Source organism: Anguilla anguilla, chromosome 1 (assembly GCF_013347855.1).
Source record: "Anguilla anguilla isolate fAngAng1 chromosome 1, fAngAng1.pri, whole genome shotgun sequence".
NCBI classification, from domain to species: domain Eukaryota; kingdom Metazoa; phylum Chordata; class Actinopteri; order Anguilliformes; family Anguillidae; genus Anguilla; species Anguilla anguilla.
This window is the reverse complement of record NC_049201.1, coordinates 75,618,081-75,644,027: the sequence shown is the minus strand read 5'-3', so window position 1 is coordinate 75,644,027 and position 25,947 is coordinate 75,618,081. Positions and strand designations below refer to the sequence as shown.

The following is a 25,947-nucleotide window of genomic DNA, read 5'->3' as shown; positions in this document are numbered from 1 at the left end:
TTCAGCAAGCCCATTGAATTGGAATGTTAAACAAAAACGAGACGGAACTCTAAATATTACGAATGTTAAGTTGAGTATCTTCTTGGTCTGTAATGTCTTTGATTTGGGCTTTTCCATTACAATATCTTACCTTTAGGCAGTTAGCAGACATCAGCAGACAATCCTTTCCAGAGGGACTTACACTGCTTACATTCTTCATATACAGTCAGATATTTTGTGATGCGATGCAGGTCCCTGGCTCATGGTTACGACTGCAGTGCCCCAGCTGGGAGTCAAACCCGCAACCCTCAGAGTCACAACCTCAGTTCCCTAAACATTACACTGCACTGCCACCCATTAACCCATACCTGAGCCAGCGGGACAGCATCTCCTGCTTAATGGAAGGGGTCCGACGAGGAGCCGCCTCTGATTGGATGATTTTTGTTCCCCTTTGATCCTGATTGGTCAGGCTCAGGCAGTGAAACAGGAACAGGGAAATGGTTTTGTGTGGTGCTGTAAGAGAGTCCTTCTGAAATGCACTCGGGCAGAGCAGTTTCAGGAGGTGTTGGGGAGAACCCCTCTGCTCCCCGTCTGTCCTGCGTTAGCTGCTCACTTTTAGGATGTAAACCAAAATGTCGGGGAACCTGCCGCAGTGAAACCTGCCCGTCTAACCACTGGCCACAGAGAACAGCCCAAAATAAAGTGATCTCTTTTTAAAAACAAAAGGCTGCTTGTGTCTCTTTATATGGGTTTCCTGTTTTCAGTGTTTCACATCTAGCCAGAACAAACACATGAGAAGGGTGGAAAATAAAATGGCAGGCAAACACAGCATGACCAATAAGCGTGTTATTAACATTGTTATTAATAGTCTTTTTTTAAATATTACACAGGGTGAAAATGATTGGTGGATCTTGCCTGCGCGCTGCTTGGTACAGGTAGAGGGCCGTTGTACTTCAAGCTCACGGTAGCAGTGAGGAGCGACGTGTGAAACGCAGGGGGGAATTCAATTCGATACTAGCGACTCTAGCGAACAACATTAAGGGGGTTGGATTACAGTCCACGGTACCTGGGAAGTGTCTTTTAGTCTCGCGTAAACGGGCTGCGTATCGCTCCGCTTGCAACGAGAGAGAGAGGAAAGGGAAACATGTCCATGAGGGGTTGTTTTTTTTTTTTTGAGAGCTCCCACCTTTTAAGTCCACGACCGTTTCACGGGGAGGAGACTGAGCTGGGGGTTGTGGTGGGGGGGGGGGGGGTCTAAGCGGGGATGGTACACACTTCGTATCGGCATGGTTTAAAACACAGCCCCAGCTGGAGCTGGCACCATCCCTTATGGGGGGTGGGGTGGGGGGGGGGCATCATATTCAAGTGAAAAATATGTACAGTACAGTACTTCTCTTGTCGAAAAACCTTCATTTCAATTCCTGAGCCCAGCGCCTACACATTTCTCCTCAACGCCCCTGCCCCAAAGTCTTAAAAGTGAAGTTAAGTTAAGGACGTCCATTTTTCCCCAAGGGGTTAAAGTTCACAGACCCCTGCCAACGCACACATTAAAAGAATTAGGTCGTTACAAGTAAAAGGATGACAATCAGCCCCTTTTGTTCGCCCCTGAAAAAAGAATGTTTTCTTGAGGGCTGTGGAGAGGGCGGGGCAGAGAGTGGAGGGGGCGGGGCAGGGGGTATGGGGCGGTCCTTCAGCAGAAGGTCCACACCTCCAGCTCCACGACCCGGAAGTCGTCCGTCTCCGACAGGCAGCAGTTGTTGAAGGTTTGGCAGGGGCTGGTCCGGCCTAAGTAGAGGGCTTCATCCAGCCACAGGCCAAAATGGCCACTTCAGAGAGAGAGGAGGAGAGAGGGAGAGGGAGAGGGGAGGGAGAGAAATGTTTTTAATTAAAAAAAAAAACAAACATAAACTTCATTTCTTTGTGATCCCAGGCTCTCTGATCTCAGGCCCGTACCTTCCTCCCCCGATGGCAAAGGAGTCCAGGTCTCCCTTTATGAAGAAGGAGTTCTCTCCAGTCCAGCGGAAACACTGGCATAGAACAGAGAGAGAGGGGATGTGAACACATACACACACACACCACACTCACTCACTCACTCATACGCTGCTGTTCTACAATGCTGGCTGTTCCACACTGCTGGCTGTTCTATACTGCAGGGTCACACTGCTGGCTGTTACACACTGCTGTACCACACAGCTGGCTGTTCTATACTGCAGTTCAACACTACAGGCTGTATCACACTGTTGGTTGTTCTATACTGCTGGATCACACTGCTGGCTGTTCTATACTGCTGGATCACACTGCTGACTGTTCTATACTGCTGGATCACACTGCTGGCTGTTCTGTACTGCTGGATCACACTGCAGGCTGTTCCACACTGCTGACTGTTCTATACTGCTGGATCACACTGCTGGCTGTTCTGTACTGCTGGATCACACTGCTGGCTGTTCTGTACTGCTGGATCACACTGCTGGTTGTTCTATACTGCTGTTCCACACTGCAGGCTGTTCCACACTGCTGCTCACCTTGAACCGCGGGTGAAGCATGAACAGGAAGGTCTCGCCGGTGCCGTAAAAGGTCTCACTGGGCCTCAGTGGGTGGGACAGGAAACTGCCAAACACCTGCAACAATGCAGCCAATCAGCTTAAAGTAAACAAGGAAGTCCCTGTTTCAGGGAGCCAATCACAACACCACTGTCGGGCAGGCGGAGGTCAGAGGTCACCTGGCTCTGGGAGTCCTTAATGACGACGAGGGCGGGCGACTCCAGGCCGGCCAGCTTCCTGTAGAGGGACTTGAGGCTGGCGCCGTGGCGCGAGGTGCTGTAGGTCAGCTGCCACGCGTGGCCCACGGTTCGAGCGGGCAGCTCGGCGGAGATCTGCGCACAGGCAACCCGCTTTATACCCGCGAACGAGCGGCGGACACAATTCACATGCGCTCTAATGTACAAATGAAGGCGTCACATGATCGTAAAAAAATAAGTAAAGTAAAATACACAATGCGCCTGCTGATTGTGCAAGTAAGTAGCACTGCTGCTTATTGTAGCACAGGGCTTTTTATTGGCTTGTCACAGTAACATGTAAAACACACAAGGCCATGATTTCTGGATTGGTTAAATGAGGGTCTGATCTGACAGTACACGATAGCATCGCCTCATTCTGAAGTGCATGAAGATTACCTCTAACTTGTCATTGCTGTAGGAGAGATTTGGCTAAAGGCAGCTGGATTTGTTCTGCGAGAGTGCGACAGTTCACAGTCTGTTCAAACTGCCAGGCTGCCCCCTGCTGGTGACCAGCAGGAACTCACACAGCTGCAGAACAATGGGCTTACTGTTCTGGAACCTTCCAGAGGAAATCCCACTGCCCCCGTATCAGGACACACTATGGGCGCACTAAACGTTCACTGCACAGGAGTGAGTGTGTGTGTGTGTGTGTGTGTGTGTGTGTTACAGTGTGTATGTGTATTACAGTGTGTGTGTGTGTGTGTTACAGTGTGTATGTGTATTACAGTGTGTGTGTTCTCACCTCTCTGACGTGCTCAGCCTTCAGGATGCGGCTCTGTTGCAGGACGTATGTGTGTGTGTGTGTGTGTGTGTTACAGTGTGTGTGTGTGTGTGTGTGTGCGTGTGCGTTACAGTGTGTATGTGTATTACAGTGTGTGTGTTCTCACCTCTCTGACGTGCTCAGCCTTCAGGATGCGGCTCTGTTGCAGGACGTATGTGTGTGTGTGTGTGTGTGTGTTACAGTGTGTGTGTGTGTGTGTGTGTGCGTGTGCGTTACAGTGTGTATGTGTATTACAGTGTGTGTGTTCTCACCTCTCTGACGTGCTCAGCCTTCAGGATGCGGCTCTGTTGCAGGACGTATGTGTGTGTGTGTGTGTGTGTGTTACAGTGTGTGTGTGTGTGTGTGTGTGCGTGTGCGTTACAGTGTGTATGTGTATTACAGTGTGTGTGTTCTCACCTCTCTGACGTGCTCAGCCTTCAGGATGCGGCTCTGTTGCAGGACGTATGTGTGTGTGTGTGTGTGTGTTACAGTGTGTGTGTGTGTGTGTGTGTGCGTGTGCGTTACAGTGTGTATGTGTATTACAGTGTGTGTGTTCTCACCTCTCTGACGTGCTCAGCCTTCAGGATGCGGCTCTGCTGTAGGACGTCACTCAGGCCCTCAGGCTCTCTGTCCAGGACCAGCGGCCGCCCCCCTCCGTCCTCCACCGAGATCAACTGCCGGGGGCCGGAAGAGCACGTTTCACCCCCGTCACATGACCATCTCACGATGTCACATGACCACCTCACCCCTGTCACATGACCATCTCACCCTCCTCACATGATCACCCCACCCTGTCATATGACCATCTCACCTCGTCACATGATCATCTCACCCCTGTCACATGACCATCTCACCCCTGTCACATGGCCATCACACCCCTCTGACATGCCCCATCACATGACTCTCTCCACCTTTATCTCCCTCTGGATGCCCTATTTCCAGGGTTTGAATTGTCGTTGAATGCGGGGGGAGTGCCGCTCCCCTTTGTTAACTGAATTTGGCAAAGCCGTCCACCTTGTTAAGACAGGCAATTCGGTAAAACGGAACGCATTGATTCACATAAAAGGGAACGTTCCTGCCCGAAACAAAGCAGCTGCTCTAATGTTCTATATCATATCAGCAGCTTGGAGTTGCAGAAGGAGGAGGGGAAGGGGGTATTACTGTCTAACGTCCAAACAACCGACAACACCATAATTTGAAGCATGCAAGCTCTGCTATACTTAGAGGGTAACCACAACTTGTATCATTTCTTCACCGACAAAAGAATTTTGGTGGACTGGCAATTTTCAAGCTAGTAAACCAGCCTGGAGAAAATAGCAAGGGAAAAAATGTCCTTTAACTCAGATTCCAGACGAACCATATCAAATAAAGCGGTTAGAGGAGGATCAGCCGCCCGCTCTGCAATCAATTCGTCACAGGAAATGAATTTATAATGGCGACACAGCGAGTTCCACCAGCTTCCTCTTTTTACCGCAGTGGCTCTGTGGAGTCTCAGAGATTGTCCTCCCCCTGAATGACCTCCACAACTTCCACAGGTAAAGAGGGTCTTGCCCCGACAACCACTTCGCTCTGCACAAGATCGCAGCACAAGTGAACTTTATGCAAGGGAGCACTCAGCTGGGTCTAACTAACACCACAAACTGGAACACTGCCCCCCGGTGGCCGTCTCCGGTGGAAAAAGGCCGGACGCTTTCAAAGCTCAGCTCACTGAAGCTCCAGCCACTGCTGGCTCCATGGAAACCTCGGTCACCCAAAACTACACACCAATCAGCAGATCCCAGCGTGCGGGTTTGGACCCGCCGTCGGGTCACAGGTCGCGGGGCTCAGACTCACCTCCCAGTCCTCTCCCGTCTGGCTGTCGCTGCGCGTGAGCCCCGCCCCCTCCTCCTGCTCCTCGCCGTCCACCAGCACAAACTCTTCTTCGTCTCCGCCGCCGTCCTCTTCCTCGCGGCCCTCCAGGATGCAGAGGTCCGGTCTCCAGTGGGTCAGATAGGCGTAGAGCTCATCAGAGCTGTGGAGGGAAGGATGCAGGCAGGGTCAAAGCCGGTTACATATGCCTTATAACAGCTTATAAGAGACTTACGAGAGCTTATAAGAGTCTTATAAGAGCTTATTATCATATACTTCATCTTCTGTGGCTCACTGGAACACAAACTTTCACATCTTCACTTAAAGGGACGTGGTCTTTTAATGGGTGTGTGTTACCCTAGTACGCAACACACCTGCACAGTAACGGTAACACCACAGGTCATAGTTTCAGGTGTATGAAGTGAGGTCAAAGGTCACAGCTCTAGATGTGCGATGTGAGGTCAGAGGTCACGGCTGAAGGTACGAGAGGTGTCAGTAACACTAGAGAATTCACAACGGGGAGGTGGGAGTGGGGCGTATCCAGGTACCTCTGCTGGGACAGGGTGAACCAGGCGTCCTTAGTGGGCGGGGTCCTGGCCACGCCCAGCTCAGGTGTGGACACGCCCCTCTTCTGACCCGAGGGCTGGTGGAAGCGGAGCCGTATGAACATCAGAGATCCTGAGCCACCAGAGGACTGGCGGGAGGGGCCTACAGCGAGAGAGGGAGAGGAGGGAGAGGAAGAAGAGGGAGGGACAAAAAGAGAGAGAGAAACTTTAGTGGATTTTAGTCATGCTTGCATTTCCCTTCCGTTTCTGTTGGGTGTGGCACATTCCTCTATTGTGTGATATTTTACAGTGGTATGTGTATCCATGTGTGTGTTTGTGTGTGTCTGTGTGTGCATTTGCATTGGCGTCAGGGAGAAAAGAAGGAGGCAAGGAGGAGGCAAGCGAACAAGTGAAGAAAAAGAGTGTAGGAAAAGAAGACAGCCAGCAGCCGCATCCCCCACAGTGAAAGCCCAGACCTGACCCTGCCCAGTTGCCGCCCCGCCCACCTGTGCTCCCCCTCCCCGTGCTCCTCCTCTGTTCCCGCCCGTCCGGCTGCACCAGCTCTGTCCTCACTCTCTCCCCCGCGTCCAGTCCTCCGCAACAGAAGGTGGCAGCACTGCTCAGCACCGCCACCCCCAGCATGCCGGCCGAGTGGGCGGCCAGCTCGTCCACCCCGCCCCTCCCGCGCTCCAGCTCCCGCTCGACCTCCGCCATGTCCCGGCCTTCGGCGTCCGGCTCGCCCGCGACGGGGGCCCGGGGGCCCTGCCCCGGGGGGGAATTCAGGTCCGCCGTCGCCGAGGAGACCAGCGCCAGGACCGCGTGCCCAGGCTGCACCGGGGGACCGCGCTTCGCCCCATGGATTCTCCTCACCAAGCCTTTCACCGATTTGGGGTTCACCGGCTTCCTCCGGCCTTTCCACCTGTGCACCCCAGAACAGGACGACAGAACGATGCAGGGCTTAGGGAACCGGGCCTACAGCTCTTATAACCAAACGGGGCACTGCTGTGGTATCATTGAACGAGGAACTTCCCTGATTTGTCTCACTAAATAATTAAGAGAATTAAGTATGCTAAAGTTACTGACCTCTAAAGTTACTGACCACTGAGCAAAAGGTGTCAGTTACTGACCATCATGCAGAGGTGTCAGTTACTGACCACTGAGCCATGGTGTCAGTTACTGACCACCGTGCAGAGGTGTCAGTTACTGACCACTGAGGAGAGGTGTCAGTTACTGACCGCTGGGCGGAGGTGTCAGTTACTGACCGTTGGGCAGAGGTGTCAGTTACTGACTGCTGAGCGGAGGTGTCAGTTACTGACTGCTGAGTGGAGGTGTCAGTTACTGACTGCTGAGTCGTGGTGTCAGTTACTGACCGCTGAGCAGAGGTGTTAGTTACTGACCGCTGAGTAAAGGAGTTAGTTACTGACCACTGAGTAAAGGAGTTAGTTACTGACCGCTGGGTGGAGGTGTCAGTTACAGACCACTGGACGAAGGTGTCAGTTACTGGGCACTGGGCGGAGGTGTCAGTTACTGACCACTGGGTCGAGGTGTCAGTTACTGACCACTGGGTGAAGGTGTCAGTTACAGACCACTGGACGGAGGTGTCAGTTACTGACCGCTGGGTGGAGGTGTCAGTTACTGACCTCTGGGTGGAGGTGTCAGTTACTGACCACTGCACGGAGGCGTCAGTTACTGACCGCTGGGTGGAGGTGTCAGTTACTGACCTCTGGGTGGACTTGTTGAAGTGCACGTGGGAGATGTCGGAGCAGAAGCAGACTGACACCAGTCTGTCCACTAGGCAGGACAGCAAATACTCCTCCCAGCCCTGCTCCACCACCAGGGGGTGGGACTTATAGGGGTCAAAGAAGATCTTATTGGGCGTCACCAGCAGAATTCCGGGGACCACGCCCTGTGAGACAGGAAGACAGGCACAGCTGGATCATCGGGTGTCAGTGCCCTAGAATTGCTACAGAGCTGAGCCTGTGACTCAGAGGTTTGCGGGTTTGATTCCCAAATGGGGCACTGCTGTTACACCCCTCTGCAATGCACTTGCTTCAATAAAATATACAGCTGTGTAAGCTGGTGCTGGTGTAAAAAGGTTAGCAATTATCTGACACACAGGCCTGATGTCAGGAGGTCAAAAGTCAGCAGGAGGACAGAGGTGTGCTCACCTTGCGGTCGGTGATGTAGTGGGAGCACAGTTTGAGGTAGGGCATGGCTGCAGGCCCCTCCCCCTCAGCACACTCCGCGGGGAGGGCCAATAGGCACAGCTGTCCATCAGGCATCGACACCTCCTCCACGTCCTGCCAAGCATCGAGCAAGATTCCAGAACATTCGGAGCATTGTGATGTCACAGTAGCTTACATTATGTCATGCGTTTATTTTGCACTGTATTCCCGTAAATCTATTTTTAAGACGATTTTTAAAAACTTATTTTCTCAACTATTTATAATCCTCTATCGAATGAAAGTGCTCTCTCCCAACTGACATCACCTCCTCTCTCCGTTCAGGAGAGTGTGGACAAGCAGACTCTCTTCCAAAACAACTAATGTCAAAACACAACTAATGTTTCACACCATGGTCCTTTCTCCCTGGCTTACATTATGGGTGATTATCCAACTCCCTGAAGAGCTTCATATTGTAAGAAAGTGTGAAATATCAGCATACGTGTTTTAATATTGGTCATATTGCGTCAAAGTGTGCACTTGAAATGTAACACCACAATTCTAAATGTGCAGGACAAATTTGCCTTTTTTAAAGGTGAGGTTTTCTGTTCTGTTTTACTCTGTTTCAGTTGTTCACGTCCTGAGAACGATCACATGTTTCTTAAAATGTAAGTCCAGCCCACACAGTACATACGCAACTGGTCTGTGGTAAATCAGCACACAAGACTGTTTCTCACACTCTGGGAAAAGACTGAAAAAAGCTCAAAGAAGCAGTTTTTACATGCAACGTCAGCTGCCCGTGCTGATCATTTCTTCCTCTTCTTCTTCTTGTGTTTTGTTTTCTAAGTGAATGGTGAAAGTGAGCGTGGTGGTGTCCTGTGACCCACAAACTGTGCTGGCCAAGCCCCTCCCTCACCGGGATGCTGCCCGCTTCACACAGCCAATCAATGCAATTAGCCCCATAAGTGCAGTTCTCCTCAGGGAGAGAATTCAGCACCCCCTCCACCCCACCCCCACCCCCCCAGCCTGGCCTCTTTAAAGCAGAAAAGGTCTCCCTCAAAATGGGGGGGGGGCAAGTGGGGGGTAAAGTTGAATTTTACACAATCATTCAAAGTGAGCTACTGCAAAGAAATGGCAAGCAACCTTTGTTTAATGCGTTATTATAATATCATTCTCTTAATGTTTAGACTTGTTTTAGTTATGGTCTACTGATTTTAAGCATTAGACGTTACGTGTCTACTGATTTATGTCCTCGTTTCTCACTCTTTGCGTGTTGGTTTTACTTCAGTATGCGCTTTTTTATCTCACACAAACTCCGCTTCTGTTTTTTTTTCTTTCTTTTGTCGTGTTCTGTGCTGAAGCTCACGACGGTGTGGAGTCAGAGGAAGCCCGAGGAGCGGGGACTTCCTGTCTGGCACTCACCAGCAGTTTGTCGTACTCGGAGTCCGGCGAGGGGGAGAGGGGCCCGCAGGAAGGCGGGGCCTCCGGCGCCCCGTCCGGCTGCGGGTTCGGGTTCGGTTTCGGTTTCGGGTCCGGGTCCGGGACGGAGGGAGGGGGCGGGCACTTCGTCCCCGGAATGCGCAGCCGCTGCGCGAGCAGAGAGCGGCGAAGCATTATGCCACATACGGCTGCAAAGCGTCAATAAAAACACAGCCCCGAAAAACCCCTGCCCTGCAGATAGCCTCTTCCTGACTCCTCCCACTCTTACCCCCCCCCCCACCTCCAGACCATCTGTCACTGCCAGGCCGAGCCTGCGCTGTCAATCAAACTGGAAGCCTGGGGCGCCGCCTGCTGGTGAGGCCAATCAGAAGTCCAAACTCTCAGTGAAAGGGTGAGTCTTATTTTAAAAATTCAACATTGTCCATCTATTTTTTTTTTTTTAATCACACACCTTTACAGAAGATGTTAGAGTGATCCTACTGAAAAAAAAAGATTATTCACGCTAAAATTAAGGAAAAGACCTTTTTTTCCTCTGTGACCTCCCATTCAGCTTACTAAAACTACAAACTCAAAGTTATACTGCCCACTGCCCAGTATATTCACTTCTGATTGGTAGCTCCCCACAGAAGGGTTATTGTTATTGGTCTTTTAGAGAGAATCAGACAGAAATTTGGTTTAAAAAAAAAAAGAGTTGGATACATCTTCATCTTGGAACTTAATGAACACTTTCCATTGCGCTTGACATCACGCAGAGTTCAAAGGTTTGCGTAGGTGTGGGAGTATTCTGGGAGTGGTCTATAGACACACCTCTTCAGGCTCTACCTGGACTATCACTACTCTGCAGGGCACTCACAATCTAAGATCACTCTTATCATTTTAATCAATACATTACAGGCTATATGCAGACGCTCTTATCCAGAGCGACTTGAATCTAATCTAAAATCTTACACAACTTTTTACACAGCAGATGTTAGAATCTGTCTAATTTGTTCCTGTAGCACTTTCACGTTACACTTGCACCTCCGTCCAGCACTTACACGGCACTTGTATCATTATCCTGATGTTGTAGCTGGTCATGCCTCCTAGTTTGACTTACCATAACTTTCTGACCTAGCCTATGCTTACTGTGTGAACTGGATTTAATGTACTCATGGCTACGCGTAACTGTTACATAATGAGTTTTGTGCCTTATCGGACCTGTGTCTTGTAGTTGTTCCAACGACCTTCGGTATGCACTTCTTGTACGTCGCTTCGAATAACAGCGTCTGCCAGATAAGTGCAATGGGAGTGGCCGCCGTCTAAGCCCTGGAGCGTCGGAGGCAACTCTGTCATTACGAGGCTCTTCCAGACTCAATCAGACAAGAGAAACTGCACGCTCTGCAAACGCTGAGACACACGCGCACACGCGCAGCCCTCTGGAACTAGCTAGCATAACCGCTGCGCTCTCAGACCGAACGAGCTAATCCAGTGTTGCGTTGCATTAGCCTGCATTACATTAGCCTGCATTACGTTAGCCGACATTACGTTAGCCTGCATTACGTTAGCCTGCATTACGTTAGCCGACATTACGTTAGCCTGCATTACGTTAGCCTGCATTACGTTAGCCGACATTACGTTAGCCTGCATTACGTTAGCCTGCATTACGTTAGCCGACATTACGTTAGCCTGCATTACGTTAGCCTGCATTACATGAGCCTGGATTACAGTATCCCACATTACATTAGCCGACATTACATTAGCCTGCATTGCATTAGCCTGGATTGCATTAGCCTGCATTACATTAGCCTGGATTGCATTAGCCTGCATTACATTAGCCGACATTACATTAGCCTGCATTACATTAGTCGACATTACATTAGCCTGCATTACATTAGCCGACATTACATTGGCCTGCATTACATTAGTCGACATTACATTGGCCTGCATTACATTAGCCGACATTACATTAGCCTGCATTGCATTTGCCTGCATTGCATTGCTGAGGTCACTCCACTGGCTAACAGTTGCTGCCAGGATTAGGTTCAAAGTCCTGACCCTCGGCTACACTGCAGCCAACGAGACAGCCACCCGCCTACCTACAGGACATAATTCAGCCCTACACGCCAGCTCGACCACACCGCTCTGCTGCAGCAGCTTCCCCACCCTAGCTCCCCAGTGGTGGAATGAACTCTACGGACCAGTCATTGTCATTGCCCATCTTCCGCCGTGGTCTGAAGACTCATCTCTTCAGACTATACCTGGATGAACTATCACCACTCTGCAGGGTACTCCCAATCTAGGTTCGCTCTTATCATTTGTATCCTTCTATCTTGATCCTCTAGCACTTTCAAGCTACACTTGAATTTCCATCCAGCACTTATATTGCACTTCAGGTATCATTATCTTGATGTTGTATCTCATCGTAATGCCTCCTTCTAGTTTGACGTACCATAACTTTCTGACTGATCCTATGCTTACTGTGTGAACTGGACTTGACGTCTTATGGCCCTGCTTAACTGTTACATAATGAGTATTGTACCTTATCAGACCGGTGTATTGTAGTTGTTCCAATGACCTTTGGTATGCACTTATTGTATGTCACATTGGACAAAAGCGACTGCCAAATAAATTTTATGTAACGTAATTCACCTGCATTACATTAGCCTGCATTACATCAGCCCGCATTACATTAGCCTGCATTACATTAGCCCCCATTACATTAGCCTGCATTACGTTAGCCCGCATTACATTAGCATGCACCGAACAACATTACATACATTCGGCTAACTCTCTCGACCACCGCGATTCACAAAATCAAATTTTCCTGAAACGCACACAATGGCGTAGTTTAGCCAGTCAGTCAATCAGCATTTTCCACATGGTAAGTCCCAATAACAAACAAGGCATCACACACTGTTTCACAATAAGTCTCATACTGTAACTGAAGTCATTTCTAGGCCATAGTACACAACAGCTTTGGGTTATAGAGGACAGGTGCTGATTTAAGACCAAAACAGTTTCCCTTACAATCTGGGTAAGGTCACTCCAAAGCACAGTTATTGTCTTGGGTTTTAAAGGGATAGTTCACTTCCTGGGATTTTAAAGTTCACTACCTGAGGGACTTAAAGGGATAGTCCACTTCCGACTGTTTTAAGGGGATAGTTCATCTTTTGGGTTTTAAAGGGATAGTTCATTTTCTGCTGTTTTAAAGGGGATAGTCCACTTTTTGGGGTCAGTTCACTTCCTGGGGTTATAAAGGGGTCAGTTCACTTCCTGGGGTTATAAAGGGGTCGTTTCACTTCCTGGGGCTATAAAGGGGTCAGACTGGCCGTAAGACCAAACAGTTTAAGGGTTAAATCCCATACGGCCCATCGTAGTCCTTTAAAGTGCATCCTTCACTAAGTGCTCCACTATGTATCCTTCCTGCCCCATGCATTTTTAATGTGCGAAATGACAGCCAGTGATTCATGACCAGCAATTTTCTGAGAATCACAGCTACGGGGTCTCTGTCGAGCATTTTACATTAAAATAAGTTTACATAGGAAGTAACAGGTTATAAGATATTATGTTATGTTATTGTAAGACATGCTAACAAAATAGGCTCTTTGTAATTTCCTCTCGTTGTGTAGTACCCAACAAGCATGCGTCTTTTGGACTGTTGTTGGGCTATTTTTTTACCACCTGTTTTCCACTTTCTCTCCCTTTGAAAAGTAGGTTTTTTAGAATGTTTTTTCTAAATTCAGTGTTCAGTGTTCTAGAACGTTGCTTTCAGTCACTAGTAGTAATTGTTACATCAGCATTAGAATGTTCAGTTGAGAACACTCTAATCACAGATTTGTGACCTCACACATTAAAGCAGGGGGTAACGGGCTTTTGTTCTAACCAAGCCGTTACACACCTGATTCTGCTACTCAAGTTCATTAGCAAAGATTCTCGTGATTGATTGGCAGAATCAGGTGTGTTACTGATGGAACAAAAGCCTGCACCCACACCAGCCCTTTCTGGATAAAGATTGAGAGCCCCTGCCACAGGATTAAAAGCTGATCCTCGTCTCCACTGCCTGGGCTGAATGACCCGCTAGCAGGTCACCGATTGGCCAAACCACCAACGAGCTGTCTGGGTTAATAAGCCCTTTAAAATGTCCTCTTATTGTTCAATAGACTTTAAGACCTGAATACATCTGAATACAAGCGGAGACGTCACAGAGGATGGCGGTACAATAGAAAACCCCAAAGCTTTATTTCACATTATTGTTATTGTTCTGAGCCGGTCTCAGTGCCTCCGCGCAAGCGAGGCCTCTGATTGGCCGAGAAGCGGGGCGAGGAATGCTGGCCTACCTGTCCGGGGATGAGAGTGTTAGAGGAGAGCCTGTTCAGGTGCACCACCTGGCCGGGCGTGGTGTTGAACAGGGACGCCACACTGAACACGGTGTCATCGGGACGCACCTGAGCACACACAGAGGTGAGTCACTGAACACCGCAGAGAACCCAGCACTAATCACCGCATTACAAATACGAGTATGTGCACATGAACACTTACACATACACACACACACACACACACACACACACACACAAACACACACTCATACACACACATACACGCATACTTACACACACACACACACACACACACACACCCAGCCCATTACAGTGCATTAGCAGATGCTCTTAAGCAGAGAGACCCACAGTACAGAGGACGCAGAAAAGCTTCACCTGATTGGTTATGAGTAATAGAGCCGGCCTGGCAAAGGACAGCGAGCCAGCGAGTGCAGCTACAGCATCACTAAACAACTGAAAGCTTCTTTTGTAAATTTGGCACTCGATCCCCACCCCAAACTGGAATGGCCAATCATCTGCAACCACAGACAGGTGCGTGCGTGAATCCCAGCTGCCGATTCGGGAGCGTGAGGACGCCCTCGATTCTTCTCTTGAAACACATGGGGTCGCCAGCTGCTTCTCGTCACACCACAGGCTACAGCTGAGCTCGCACAGAGCAGAGTCGGAGGAAGAAATTTCGTATGCGACTTTGACTGCAACCTTCTGCCGTCCGATCAACCAGCAGGGGGCACTAGATGGCGATGCACGTGGAACCCCGTCCGACCGGACCCTCCCATTCCCTGGGCAACACAGTCGGCAATTGCCCGTCGCCCTATGGAGCAACCGGCCACAGTCGGCACCGGCGCGCTCTGGACTCGGTCGAAGACCGTGAGGCTCATCCGTGCGCCTCAGTCCGGTACCTTAGCCGAGTGAGCCACCCAGCACTCGCGCAAGTCAACCATGCTAACCAAAGACCAGAGAACGCGCTCTAAACACACACAGACTGCATCCACAACGTCATCTAAGAACAGAAACATAAAATCACGTAAAATATAACACAGCACCCTAAAACTACAGCACAGCCTGTATTAGTGCTAAAGGTAGGTGTGTAAGGGGGCGGGGTTTAGGGCGGGTATGCAGTCCATGATTGGGAGACGGCCGGCCACTCGACTCTCCTCAGCACTTTGGGAAGTTTATTCCATCCCTGGGGAGGGGGCAGTATAGACAGGAGAGACCACTCAGGGGAGGGGGGGAGCCCGTCGCCTTCAGGTTGCCGAATGAGATTTGGCCGAGGGGGGGGGGGGGGTCTGTCGAACCGGCCCCCCCTCCCTGTGATTCCCAAACCCTGTCACCCTGGTGTGCCTCGGGATGACTGTGCGTTTTCCTGACTCCTCTAAGAGAGGAGGAAGGATGGTTTTCCCCGCACGCAGCGCTCTTCTTTGGGGCAAACTGCGCTGCGGCCGAACAGTAGGCATGCTTGTGAGGGACGACTCAATTATTTATGCAGATCTTCCCGGGCCTCGTTATGGCGCGCAGCTGCAGAGCTAATGACAGACTACGCGCTTCAGCCCCCCCCCCCCCCCCAGCGAACACACACACCACCCACCAGCTCATACAGCTCTCTCTTTATCTCTCTCTCTCCTTCCCCCTCTCTCTCTCACCCTCTCTCTCTCTCTCTCCCTCTCTGGAACCTGATGTTGATCCACAGTCAATAGCAGTTTGTTGTGCTCATGCACTCACAAACACACACACACACACACTGCATTAGGTCCCCCTAAAACCACAGGGTCCCCATGTGGTACTCTGCACTGTTTAGCTGCTGGTTGCTTGTGTGTGTGTGTCTGTGCGTGCGTGAGTGCGTGCGTGCGTGTGTATGTGTGTGTGTGTGCGTGCATGCGTGTGTGTGTGTGTGTGTACATACATAAGCATGTGCAGATCGATTTAACAACTCACTGAATGTCAGCAACAACCGGGTTAGCTCTAGCGAACGGTGCCCACCCCTCCCTGGAGTTTAAATAGTCACACGTCTGTTTGTTCAGTCGCTGTAAATCTCAGAATCGCTGGCAGTCCGGTGAAACTACCGCTTTCTTTCACAGCCATCATCACGCTGCATTAAAAAAAAATGCCTTCGGGCTTGTAGTGAGATTTAAAATCTTTTGTTTTCTTTCTCTCAAGTAGAAAATATTTCTAGTTCACTGTTTAAAGTGACTTTCTGCTGGACAAGTTGAAACTGTCTTTCGCCCCATTGGCAAATCCTGAAATGAGTCAAACTGCCACACCTTTTTGTCAAATCGTCAAAAAAAAAAGTAATCGAAATGAGATTTTAAGACTAAAATACTTAAGACTGATGTTATATTTTAGGCTTCTGCAGTGCATCCCACAGATTCAGCAACAGCTGACACTCAGAACTGAAGCGCACCGTTAAACAGAAGAGACGGGCTGAGAAGCAGGAACTGACCAAGAACGACCGCAGCTGGAAGGAAGCTCGTTAGCGTGAGAAAAGCGTGAGTGAGTTAAACTGATTCAGACTAATGTCCACATTAACGAGCACATACCTTAACATTAAAACCGCAGTAACAAGCAGATACCTTAACATTAAAACCACAGTAACAAGCAGATACCTTAACATTAAAACCACAGTAACAAGCAGATACCTTAACATTAAAACCACCGTAACAAGCAGATACCTTAACATTAAAACCGCAGTAACAAGCAGATACCTTAACATTAAAACCACAGTAACAAGCAGATACCTTAACATTAAAACTACAATAAGGAGCAGGTACCTTAACATTAAAACCACAGTAATGAGCAGGTACCTTGCAATATGGCTTCTTCCTGAAGTAGCCATTGAAGAAAGACTGAACCAGGCAGCGTACGTCCGTTGACATGCTCAGTACAGGTGGAAGTGGGAAGACGAGGTATGGCCTCTCTCAAGATATGCGTGTGTGTGTGTGTGTGTGTGTGTGTGTCTAACGCCCATTTATGTTCAGAGATGTGTGTGTGTGGGTGTGTGTGTGTGTGTCTCTAAAGCCCATCTCTGTTCAGAGATATGGCCTATCTCCCACCTTTGCCCACTGCAGTCACAACTGTTCCATCTTCGGTGTGATGTAATCAGCGCTGGCATTCAAACTGCAGCAGCTGCAGTTCCTTATCTTTACCCTTCTTTGAGAGTGCCTGTATATGCGTGTGTCTGTGTGCGTGTGTGTGTGTGTGCCTGTTTATGTATGCGTGTGCACTTGAATAACCACATGAGGGTACATGAGAGTACATGTTTATTTACATGTATATGTGCATGTGAGTGTGCACATGTATGTACACGTGTGTGCATGTGTTTTTTTTTTTGTGTTTGTGTGTCTGTGTACTTATCAGTGTGCACTTGAATGACCACATGAGGATACACAAGAGTACATGTATATTTACGTGTATATGTGCATGTGAGTGTGCACATGTATGTACACATGTGTGTCTGTGTGCATGTGTGTGTGTCTGTGTGTTCCTGTGTATGTATGCGTATGCACTTGACTACACGAAAGTGCGTGTATATGTGCATGTGAGTGTGCACATGTATGTACACATGTGTGTGCATGTGTGTGTGTGTGTGTGTGTGCACGCGTGTGTGTGTATGCGTGTGGGCGTGCGCATGTGTGTGTTCTTGTGTGTGTGTATCTGCATGTATGTGTGTGTGTGCGCGTGTGTGTGTTCTTGTGTGTGTGTATCTGCATGTATGTGTGTGTGTGTGCGCGTGTGTGTGTGTATGTGTGTGCGTGCGTGCATGCGTGTGTGTGTGTGTGTGCGTGTGAGTGTGTGTATGTGTGTGTGTGTGTGTGCGTGTGTGTACAAGTGTGTGTGCGTGTGTGTGGTTATAGGAGTCATACTCACTGTGTACTCTGTTCTCCCATTGGATGATTCATTGGGCTCTGGCTTCACTGGAGGGACTTCTGGGAGCCCAGGAACATCTACGAAGGAGAAATGCAAAAACATAGTGTGACCAAGCGCATTCTCTCCCTCTCCCTCTCTCTCTCTCCCCTGGTCCCCGTTCTGTCTCTCCTATCCACCTCCTCGGTATGTGCACAGCTGGCTCTCTCTCTCTCTCTCTCTCTCTCTCGTGCTGTGTCAGCAGAAGGCGGGGAGGTCAGCTGGAGCCGCTCCAGGTTACAGGCATGAAGGAGAGCACCCATCTGACAGACAGGCTAGGTCTGTGAGAGATCCTCAACCTTTTCATTTTCATTAGGCCTCATTACCACGCCCACAAGGGGGGGGGGGGGGTTGACGGGGTTAGCCATGGAGGGGGGGGGGGGGGGTTTGGGGGGTATTACCATAGCCACGACGAGAACAGGAGGGGGGGGGGGGTCAACAGGGTTAGCTATGGGGGGGGTGGGGGGGGGGAGTGTGTGGGAACTAACACCCATGTTAAGGACCCTAACCTCCATGTCTAACTTGCGAAATCCAGACATGTCGTTGTATATCAAACAGACTGTTCTCCCCCAGACCTTCTGTGAGTGAATTCATCTCAAAGGAGTGCGTTATGTCATTATGTCACGTTACGCACACCAAAACAGGAATCAGTTCACACAACCGCGTCACCTGTCTGCTCAGATCACACTTTTTAAAAACAAAACGAGATGTTACTGCAGACATTCAGCGAAGCCTGGTCCCACACAGAATGTTTTGGTGTTGTTGTTGTTGTATGGTGACAAGACAGCCGAGGTTACAATCAATCAATCAATCAATCAACCAATCAGAACACTCCCTTCCTTCTGCCATGCCAGGCCTGGTTCTCTTTAAACACAGTTCATGTGCGCAGGGTGGATGTTCTGACTACACCTTAGAGAAGAATTCATCTCTGACTGCACCTTAGAGTAGAATTAATCTTTGACTACAGCCTGGAGTAGAATTCATTTTTGACTGTAGCTTAGAGTAGAATTCATCTCTGACTGCACCTTAGAGTAGAATTAATCTTTGACTACAGCCTAGAGTAGAATTCATCTTTGACTATAGCTTAGAGTAGAATTAATCTTTGACTACAGCCTAGAGTAGAATTCATCTTTGACCACAGCCTAGAGTAGAATTCATCTTTGACTATAGCTTTGAGAATGCGAGAAAGGTTTTTTTTTTTTGTACTGAGAATTTTGTCGGAAAATGAAAATGTCTTCTAAACGTAACTGACAGGATCACACACACAAGATGGAGGCTAACAAGAAGTAGGCCACACCTAATTGAGTTTAATGGCATGCTAACAACATTACCGTGAGCTAAAAACGCTGACTGTTCCTAATCAGGTACCTACTCACAAGCATTTGTCACAAGGTATTCATTAGCATGTGTTTGTTCCAAACAAGTTTAGACAGGTTTGCACGTGAGTGCAGATAAAATGATGGTGAATTCCACGCATATTACATTTAAAGAGTAATAGTCTCTCCCGTGATATCATGCTCTATAAAGTATATGGCTTTAGTTTATATGTGTTGCTGAGTTTTACTTTCACCAACATTCCGCAGCTGAATGACTGTAATACCTCCATGTACGCTCTCTCTCTCTCCCTCCTTTCTCTCTCTCCTACTTTCATTCCCTCCCCCACTCTCTCTCTCTCCCCTCTCACTCTCTCCCTAAACTCTGTGTACATGAAACCCTAGCTGACATTTCTGCTTCCTGTCCAAAAAGATAAGTCAGTGGAGCTTCAGCACACCTGTGCAGGAAGGGGCACGTGCTGCAGTCTGTGATAAACAAATACATTTTATACAAATGTGCTCTGCTCTCATCATCGTGCTTCTCGTGTAGTTCCTCATAACTGTGTGGCTGAGTGGCTTCTCAGAGTCGCCTGACCTCTCAGATAGTACTGCCGCAGTTGGGGGTTCCGGATGTGGGGGACGTGAGGGGGGCGTGTCCCTGGGGGGCGATTCTGGCCGGCCCCGCCCTCCCTCGCCGGCCCGGACCGGCTGCAGTGAGGCTCCCAGGGGCCCAAGGGGAAGCCAGGAGGCGGAGCGCTGGCAGGGAGCTTAGAGCCCAACCTGAGGGAGGAACACACGCACACAACGCTGAGACACACACACACACACACACACACACACAATGCTGACACACACACTCACACACACACAAAGACACACACGCACCACCTCATCCGGGAAGAGGAACATAGAGCCAATGAGGCAGCAGGATCTCGTATTGGGGGCGGAGCTACACCACTAACTCGCACACAGCTCCCTGGAGGTGTGATGGATTTGCCCTCTCGTGAAGCCCTAAAGCCACACACACACACACACACACACACACACACAAGCTCGCCGGCTGGTGTGCGCATCACACACAGGCCCTAACTATCAGCAGCATTGCAGACCCAATGAAGCAGCTAACGCGAGCGGCTAATATTGACCCCGAAATGTCACAGCTGGACAGCGCCGTCTCTGTAGCCTGTTTATTGCGCGTGTGTCAACAGGCCCCCACCACAAACCACTGCCGAGAATTATTACAGCGAACAATCACAACAAATTGTTGTGCAGGGGGGAGGTGGGGGTGTACAAGCATGTAAAAACATCAGAGATAGTTTAACCATTCTCTCTCTCTCTCTCTCTCTCTCTCTCTCTCTCACCATTGCAAACTCTCGGTGACCTCTCTCTGTCTGTGTTTTTCTAAAGCACTGGGAGCATAGACCCCCCGAAGACCGTTTTAAAAAAAAGGAACACAAGCAGACAGTTGCTGCAGAACATTATGGACACAAGTTCAGAGAGAGAGGTCTACTCTGTCTTTTTTTAACCACCCCCCCCCCCCGCCAAACTGTAGACAGCTCTGCTCCCCCGCCCTCTCAGAACAGAGGCAATATACAAAGAGAAAATAAACACCCACACACACTCTGGGCCTCTGCATTGGCCATTAACACACAAGCTCATTCGCCAGAACTATTCTCAGATCACATTTCTTTTTTGGTTTCTGCAGAACCAGCAAACCTCTGTCAGATTTCTCCAGAGAGGAGGAACAAAAGGAGTCTGTCTGAGCGAGCCCAAGCCAGGGAGGCACTTCCAAGCCCCAGGGGAGAGGAGGTGAAAGGTTTGAGCTCTTAGAGACAGGAGGTGCAAAGTTTGTGCTCTTAGAGACAGGAGGAGGTGCAAAGTTTGTGCTCTTAGAGACAGGAGGAGGTGCAGGGTTTGTGCTCTTAGAGACAGGAGGAGGTGCAGGGTTTGTGCTCTTAGCAACAGGAGGAGGTGCAGGGATTGTGCCCTTAGAGACAAGAGGAGGTGCAGGGTTTGTGCTCTTAGAAACAGGAGGAGGTGCAGGGTTTTTGCTCATAGACAGGAGGAGCTGCAGGATTTGTGCTCTTAGGGACAGGAGGAGGTGCAGTGTTTGTGCTCTTAGAAACAGGAGGAGGTGCAGAGTGTGAGTGTATTGTTTTGGGGGTGTGGCGATGGAGCAGACTCCCACCTGGTTTTGACGTTGCTGAAGTAACGGGGCCGATTCTTCTCCCCCGCAGGTTTGGGATCCATGGCCCCAGAGAATGAGGGCTGAGGGGCGGCAGGAGCGGGGAGGAGTAACTGGGGTGCGTTAGGGAGCCGCCCAGGCCTGTTTCAGGGGCAGCAGCAGCGGTGGCGGTGATGGCGGGAAAGGCTCTGGGTCCTCAGCTGCCGCGGCTCCTCCTCTCCCTCCCCATCATGCATTGCACATACCTGTGACAGCAGCACACCGCTGATACGGCAACAACAGCAGCAACACCCTCCCCTCCCCCTCCCCCCTCCCAAAAAAAACAAGCTCCAGAAACACACAATCGTAACAGGCACGCGCCTCCCCCCTTTCCATTCACACAAGGGATCGCCCCACTGTCTGAAAACACGGTGTCATTTCACGGTGAAAAAACACCCCGACGGTTCAGTTCAGCGCTCCTGTCTGTTAGCCTCGTTACGAGCGTTCGTACGTTTCCCGCCTTCCTTCCCTTGGCTCCCTTGGGCACGGCCCTTCGAGGTTGTTTTGGAAAAGCGAGGCTGCCTCTCCTGCCCGTGAGGCGCCAGCACCCCCGAGCGGGAACGGCACCGACCGTCCCGGGAGACCGGGGCTCTCCAGCGGCTATTTACCGTTCTTTTTTTTCTTCTTTTTTACCTCCAAATGAAAAATGAAACTAAATGAAAACCTGCTTTTAACTATACATGCTGTCTCTGTGAGCTCTGATGATGATGATGATGATGATGATATTCAGCATCTGTACGTGCTGTCTCTGCAAGCACTGATGATGATGATGATGATGATGATGATGGTATTCAGTATCAGTATGTGCTGTCTCTGTGAGCACTGATGATGATGATGATGATGATGGTATTCAGTATCAGTATGTGCTGTCTCTGTGAGCACTGATGATGATGATGATGATGATGATGGTATTCAGTATCAGTATGTGCTGCCTGTGTGAGCACTGATGATGATGATGATGATGGTATTCAGTATCTGTATGTGCTGTCTCTGTGAGCACTGGTGATGATGATGATGATGGTGTTCAGTATCTGTATGTGCTGTCTCTGTGAGCACTGATGATGATGATGGTGTTCAGTATCTGTATGTGCTGTCTCTGTGAGCGCTGATGATGATGATGATGATGATGATGATGGTATTCAGACTGGGGTCACAGTGCTGACTGTTTAATGGCCGTATTGCCATCAGTGGCTCCTCTGTATCGCTGTTTTCAGTAAGGAGGACAAACAGGGCCCTGGTTTATCTCGCACCATGCAGACGAGATGATACGCCATTATACACAAGCAACAGCACTGCTGGCAGAAATCACCCCCCCTGGGTCTAAAGACACCAGCTGTTCACCCCGGTTTCCTATGGGAGTGCAGGGGTAAGAGGAGGAAATAGAGTGGAACACCCCAGATCCATTTTATCCTTTCATACCCAATTCTGCTCTTAATCCCTTACCCCCAGTTTGTTTATTTGATCTGAGATTTTTTTTTAAATCAGCTTTTCTTTCAATAAACTTGAAAGCAGCAGCGGCAGACTGCGTATGCATCACTGGCAAAAACAAAAAAGAATAAATAAATTTTAAAAAACGCTTTTATTGTTTCAGGATAGACTGGATTATGTAGCAGCTTGGAAAATTAAGGCGCTTCAATTGGTTGAGGTAAAAAAAAAAAAAAAAACAGCCTTCAGGAAGGAACTTGGGCACCTCTGGCTCACGTTCAGAGCTTGAGGCCTGCATGGAGCTGTTTGGCAATGGCACACTTGTGAAACAGCATTTAGTTTAGCGCTGCGCTAAATCCTTAAACATTTCAATTAAGCCCCCGTGCCCCTGTTAATTCCACTCTCAACAGAGCACACATGAGTCCAGCAGGGACCACGCGTACTCCGTAAGAGTTGATTTAACACTGAACATTTTGCCGTGTAACCAAGACACTCAAACACAAGGGAGCAGCATGCAGTGGTCTAGTGCCCCGCAATTCTCCCCTCAGCCCCACTGCCCAAAACTCCTGCTACCTTTCGAGAAAGCACACTCTGCTCTCTCTGTCCATTCAGACACAGCTGTTGCCTGCCCCATGCCAGACAGTCTGCTTCTTTTCTGTCTCTCCCTCAGCACAAACAGGGCAAAAAAAAAAAACACACACTGCCACTTCTGCGCCTGTCCAGCACTCTCCACGTTTAAATAATGGACTGCATTTATATAGCGCTTTTATCCAAAGCGCTTTACAATTGACGCCTCTCATTCCGCCAGAGCAGTTAGGGGTTAGGGGTTAGGTGTCTTGCTCAAGGACACTTCGACACGCCCAGGGCGGGGTTTGAACCGGCAACCCTCCGACTGCCAGACAATCGGTCTTACCTCCTGAGCTATGTCGCCCCCATACAACACTCGGGTCATGACGTAGGCTACTAAAGCCAAGCATCTAACGTCTAATTGTTTTAAATTACCACACCACACAAAAAGATGACGATTTAACACATCAATACTCTCTGAACCTAATGTCACTCTCAGCATATATGTACAGAGAGAGAGAGTGCTCGCGATAGATCATTCGGCAATTATAATCATGAAGAAGATACATAGCTCTGTTGCCATCATTGTGTGTTAAAGGGGAAAAAACACCAAAGGTAGCCAACGCAACCAGCATGCAAAAGTTGCAAACCCAACCATGGTGTAAGACCGCATTCCGTGACATACCGTATCTGACTCGGTAGGCGACTGGGCACAATTTCAGACCCTGGGCACGTGAGTCAGGAAGAGCGAGTGGCAAAAAGCAAAAGATGAACTACGGAGCATCGAGATGACACGGAACGCACAACTAGACTGCACAAAACATAGTACATTTTAAACATATTTCCTTCCATCGAAATTTCGACGGGGATTTTCTATAAAAACATACTTGTGTTACAAATTCAGCAGGCCCATGGTTCGAAACACACAAATGTACGTCCGTGTCGCATTTGCAATTCCTGAGGTGGCATTCGTCTAATTTGGTGAACGATGCTAGAAAAAAAAAAAAAACAGCGTTGTAGTTCTAGGTCAATGTATTAGACTCCCAGCTATCTAGCCTTTGGAACAAACTTACTGAATGAAGTCATTCAGTTCAGGAAGATAGTTAGGTGTGTAAGCACACCTTGTAGTATAGCAATGACATAAATCTCCACTGCATTCTGCACCGTTGCACGTACAGTCAGATTCTCCGGTTCCACCTTTACAGCAGCTGAGCTGTCGCTCTTTATCGAAAATCATAGGGGAGAAAAATACTTCACACTCCAATATTTGACAGCCGCAGGATTGTGCAAACTAACCTGACTCGCGGGTATCCAGACCGTCGGCGGTCCTGAGGAAGCGACGGGCGTATTTCACGCTGCGGTGTTATGCGTTTCATATCACTGCAGACAACAGTAACAAGTTAGGCTTTAGTCCCGCCCCTTTTCTCTCCGTTCTTAAAGGCACACGCGCATTGTGAATGCACCGAAATCCCAAAGCAAATCTGCACAATCACTTCTCGGCAAACATTTAGTCTGCAAATATGGTCTGCACCTCTTCATTATTTGTTTTAGATAATAAATGAAACATAAGTTTCTCTCTCTACCTGCGCTCTCTACCTGAGTTGTCTAGATAGTAATAAAGACTATCTAAGCGTCGCTACTTACTTTAAATATTATTTTCATCATGATCAATATTGCTAGTATCATAAATAATAATTCTGTTGTTGCTAGTTATAACTAATAACGATTATCGCAATAATAATCCATGTATTTAATTACTATCCAACAGCCAGAATCTTAAAAGTACACGTATGAAGTGCTCAAAAAGAGGGGCGCATGCACAAAATAACCACTGTAGTATCACCTCAAGGTGACGAAAAGCCTTTTCTCGGGGGAGCAGTCTGCATGTAGGGAGAAGCTGAACAGTAGCCTACGTGTTAAAATACAGTACGCATGTATATATGTAATATGGTTTGAATAATTTATCATTTACCTCATTGCCTATGTAAAGCACTTTGAAAGTGTTGCAGTGCAATGAAAATCACTTTATAAAAGTGTTATTTTTTTATTTTGTTTTATTTTATTTTAGAGTATCCACCACCATCCCGCAGCAAGGGCTTGTATTTATATACAGTCTATGGTTTGATGCAGTGTTCTTAAAAAAAATAAAAATAAAAAAAAGTCATGGCGTGACTTAGCATGCGAAACACCAACCCAAATGCCACTTTCTGACTGAGCTAAACCAGTCCATTACAACATTCAACAACGCCAACCGACAGGAGTTTCACTGCTCGGAGGCAAATGATTTTACAAAATCAAAGCAAACCCTTTGTCCTACGCGGGAATAAATACATATTTAAAAATATTCAAACTGACATTGACATGGTAATTAGAATGAAGTAAGTGCCTTCAAGGCATTATAAACGGTATGTGTCACTTTACATATACTGCGCCCCAAAATAGGCTTATAAAATGTATGGGTGCCACCACTCTTTAGCGAAGCGACATTTTCTATTAGATGTACAACAAGTTTAATGTTGAGATTATCGCGTACTAATTAGTTACAAGTGTAAATGAAAGTCAGTACATATTGCAGTACTGTTTGTGAAGGAAAGGGGGCAGTGTTACAACAAGACATACACTCAGGGCTTGACGGGCTCTCTCAACCGCTCTAATCGCAAAGGAAGCGTCGCTTGTTGCTGTTCACGTTCTA

General features: G+C 48.7%; 1 protein-coding gene across 2 annotated transcripts; it reads right to left on the bottom strand.

The window, feature by feature from the left end:
• Window positions 1-810: 810 nt before the first annotated feature.
• On the bottom strand, window positions 811-24,673 carry si:ch211-15d5.11 (nuclear receptor coactivator 7). 2 transcript variants are annotated; one of them, XM_035430720.1, is made up of 16 exons: window positions 24,552-24,673; window positions 21,228-21,469; window positions 19,635-19,819; window positions 17,691-17,767; window positions 13,827-13,934; window positions 9,493-9,657; window positions 8,077-8,208; window positions 7,630-7,814; window positions 6,415-6,827; window positions 5,912-6,071; window positions 5,349-5,526; window positions 4,076-4,189; window positions 2,699-2,851; window positions 2,502-2,597; window positions 1,933-2,006; window positions 811-1,805 (listed from the first exon to the last, which is right to left on the bottom strand). In XM_035430720.1, exons 2-16 carry the CDS (start codon window positions 21,287-21,289, stop codon window positions 1,670-1,672), a joined length of 2,238 nt encoding a protein of 745 aa, XP_035286611.1. In that variant the 5' UTR covers window positions 21,290-21,469; window positions 24,552-24,673; the 3' UTR covers window positions 811-1,669. The 2 variants fall into 2 exon arrangements, with proteins under 2 accessions (XP_035286611.1, XP_035286619.1); XM_035430728.1 differs by lacking the exons at window positions 17,691-17,767; window positions 19,635-19,819; window positions 21,228-21,469; window positions 24,552-24,673 and adding an exon at window positions 16,628-17,363.
• Window positions 24,674-25,947: the final 1,274 nt, after the last annotated feature.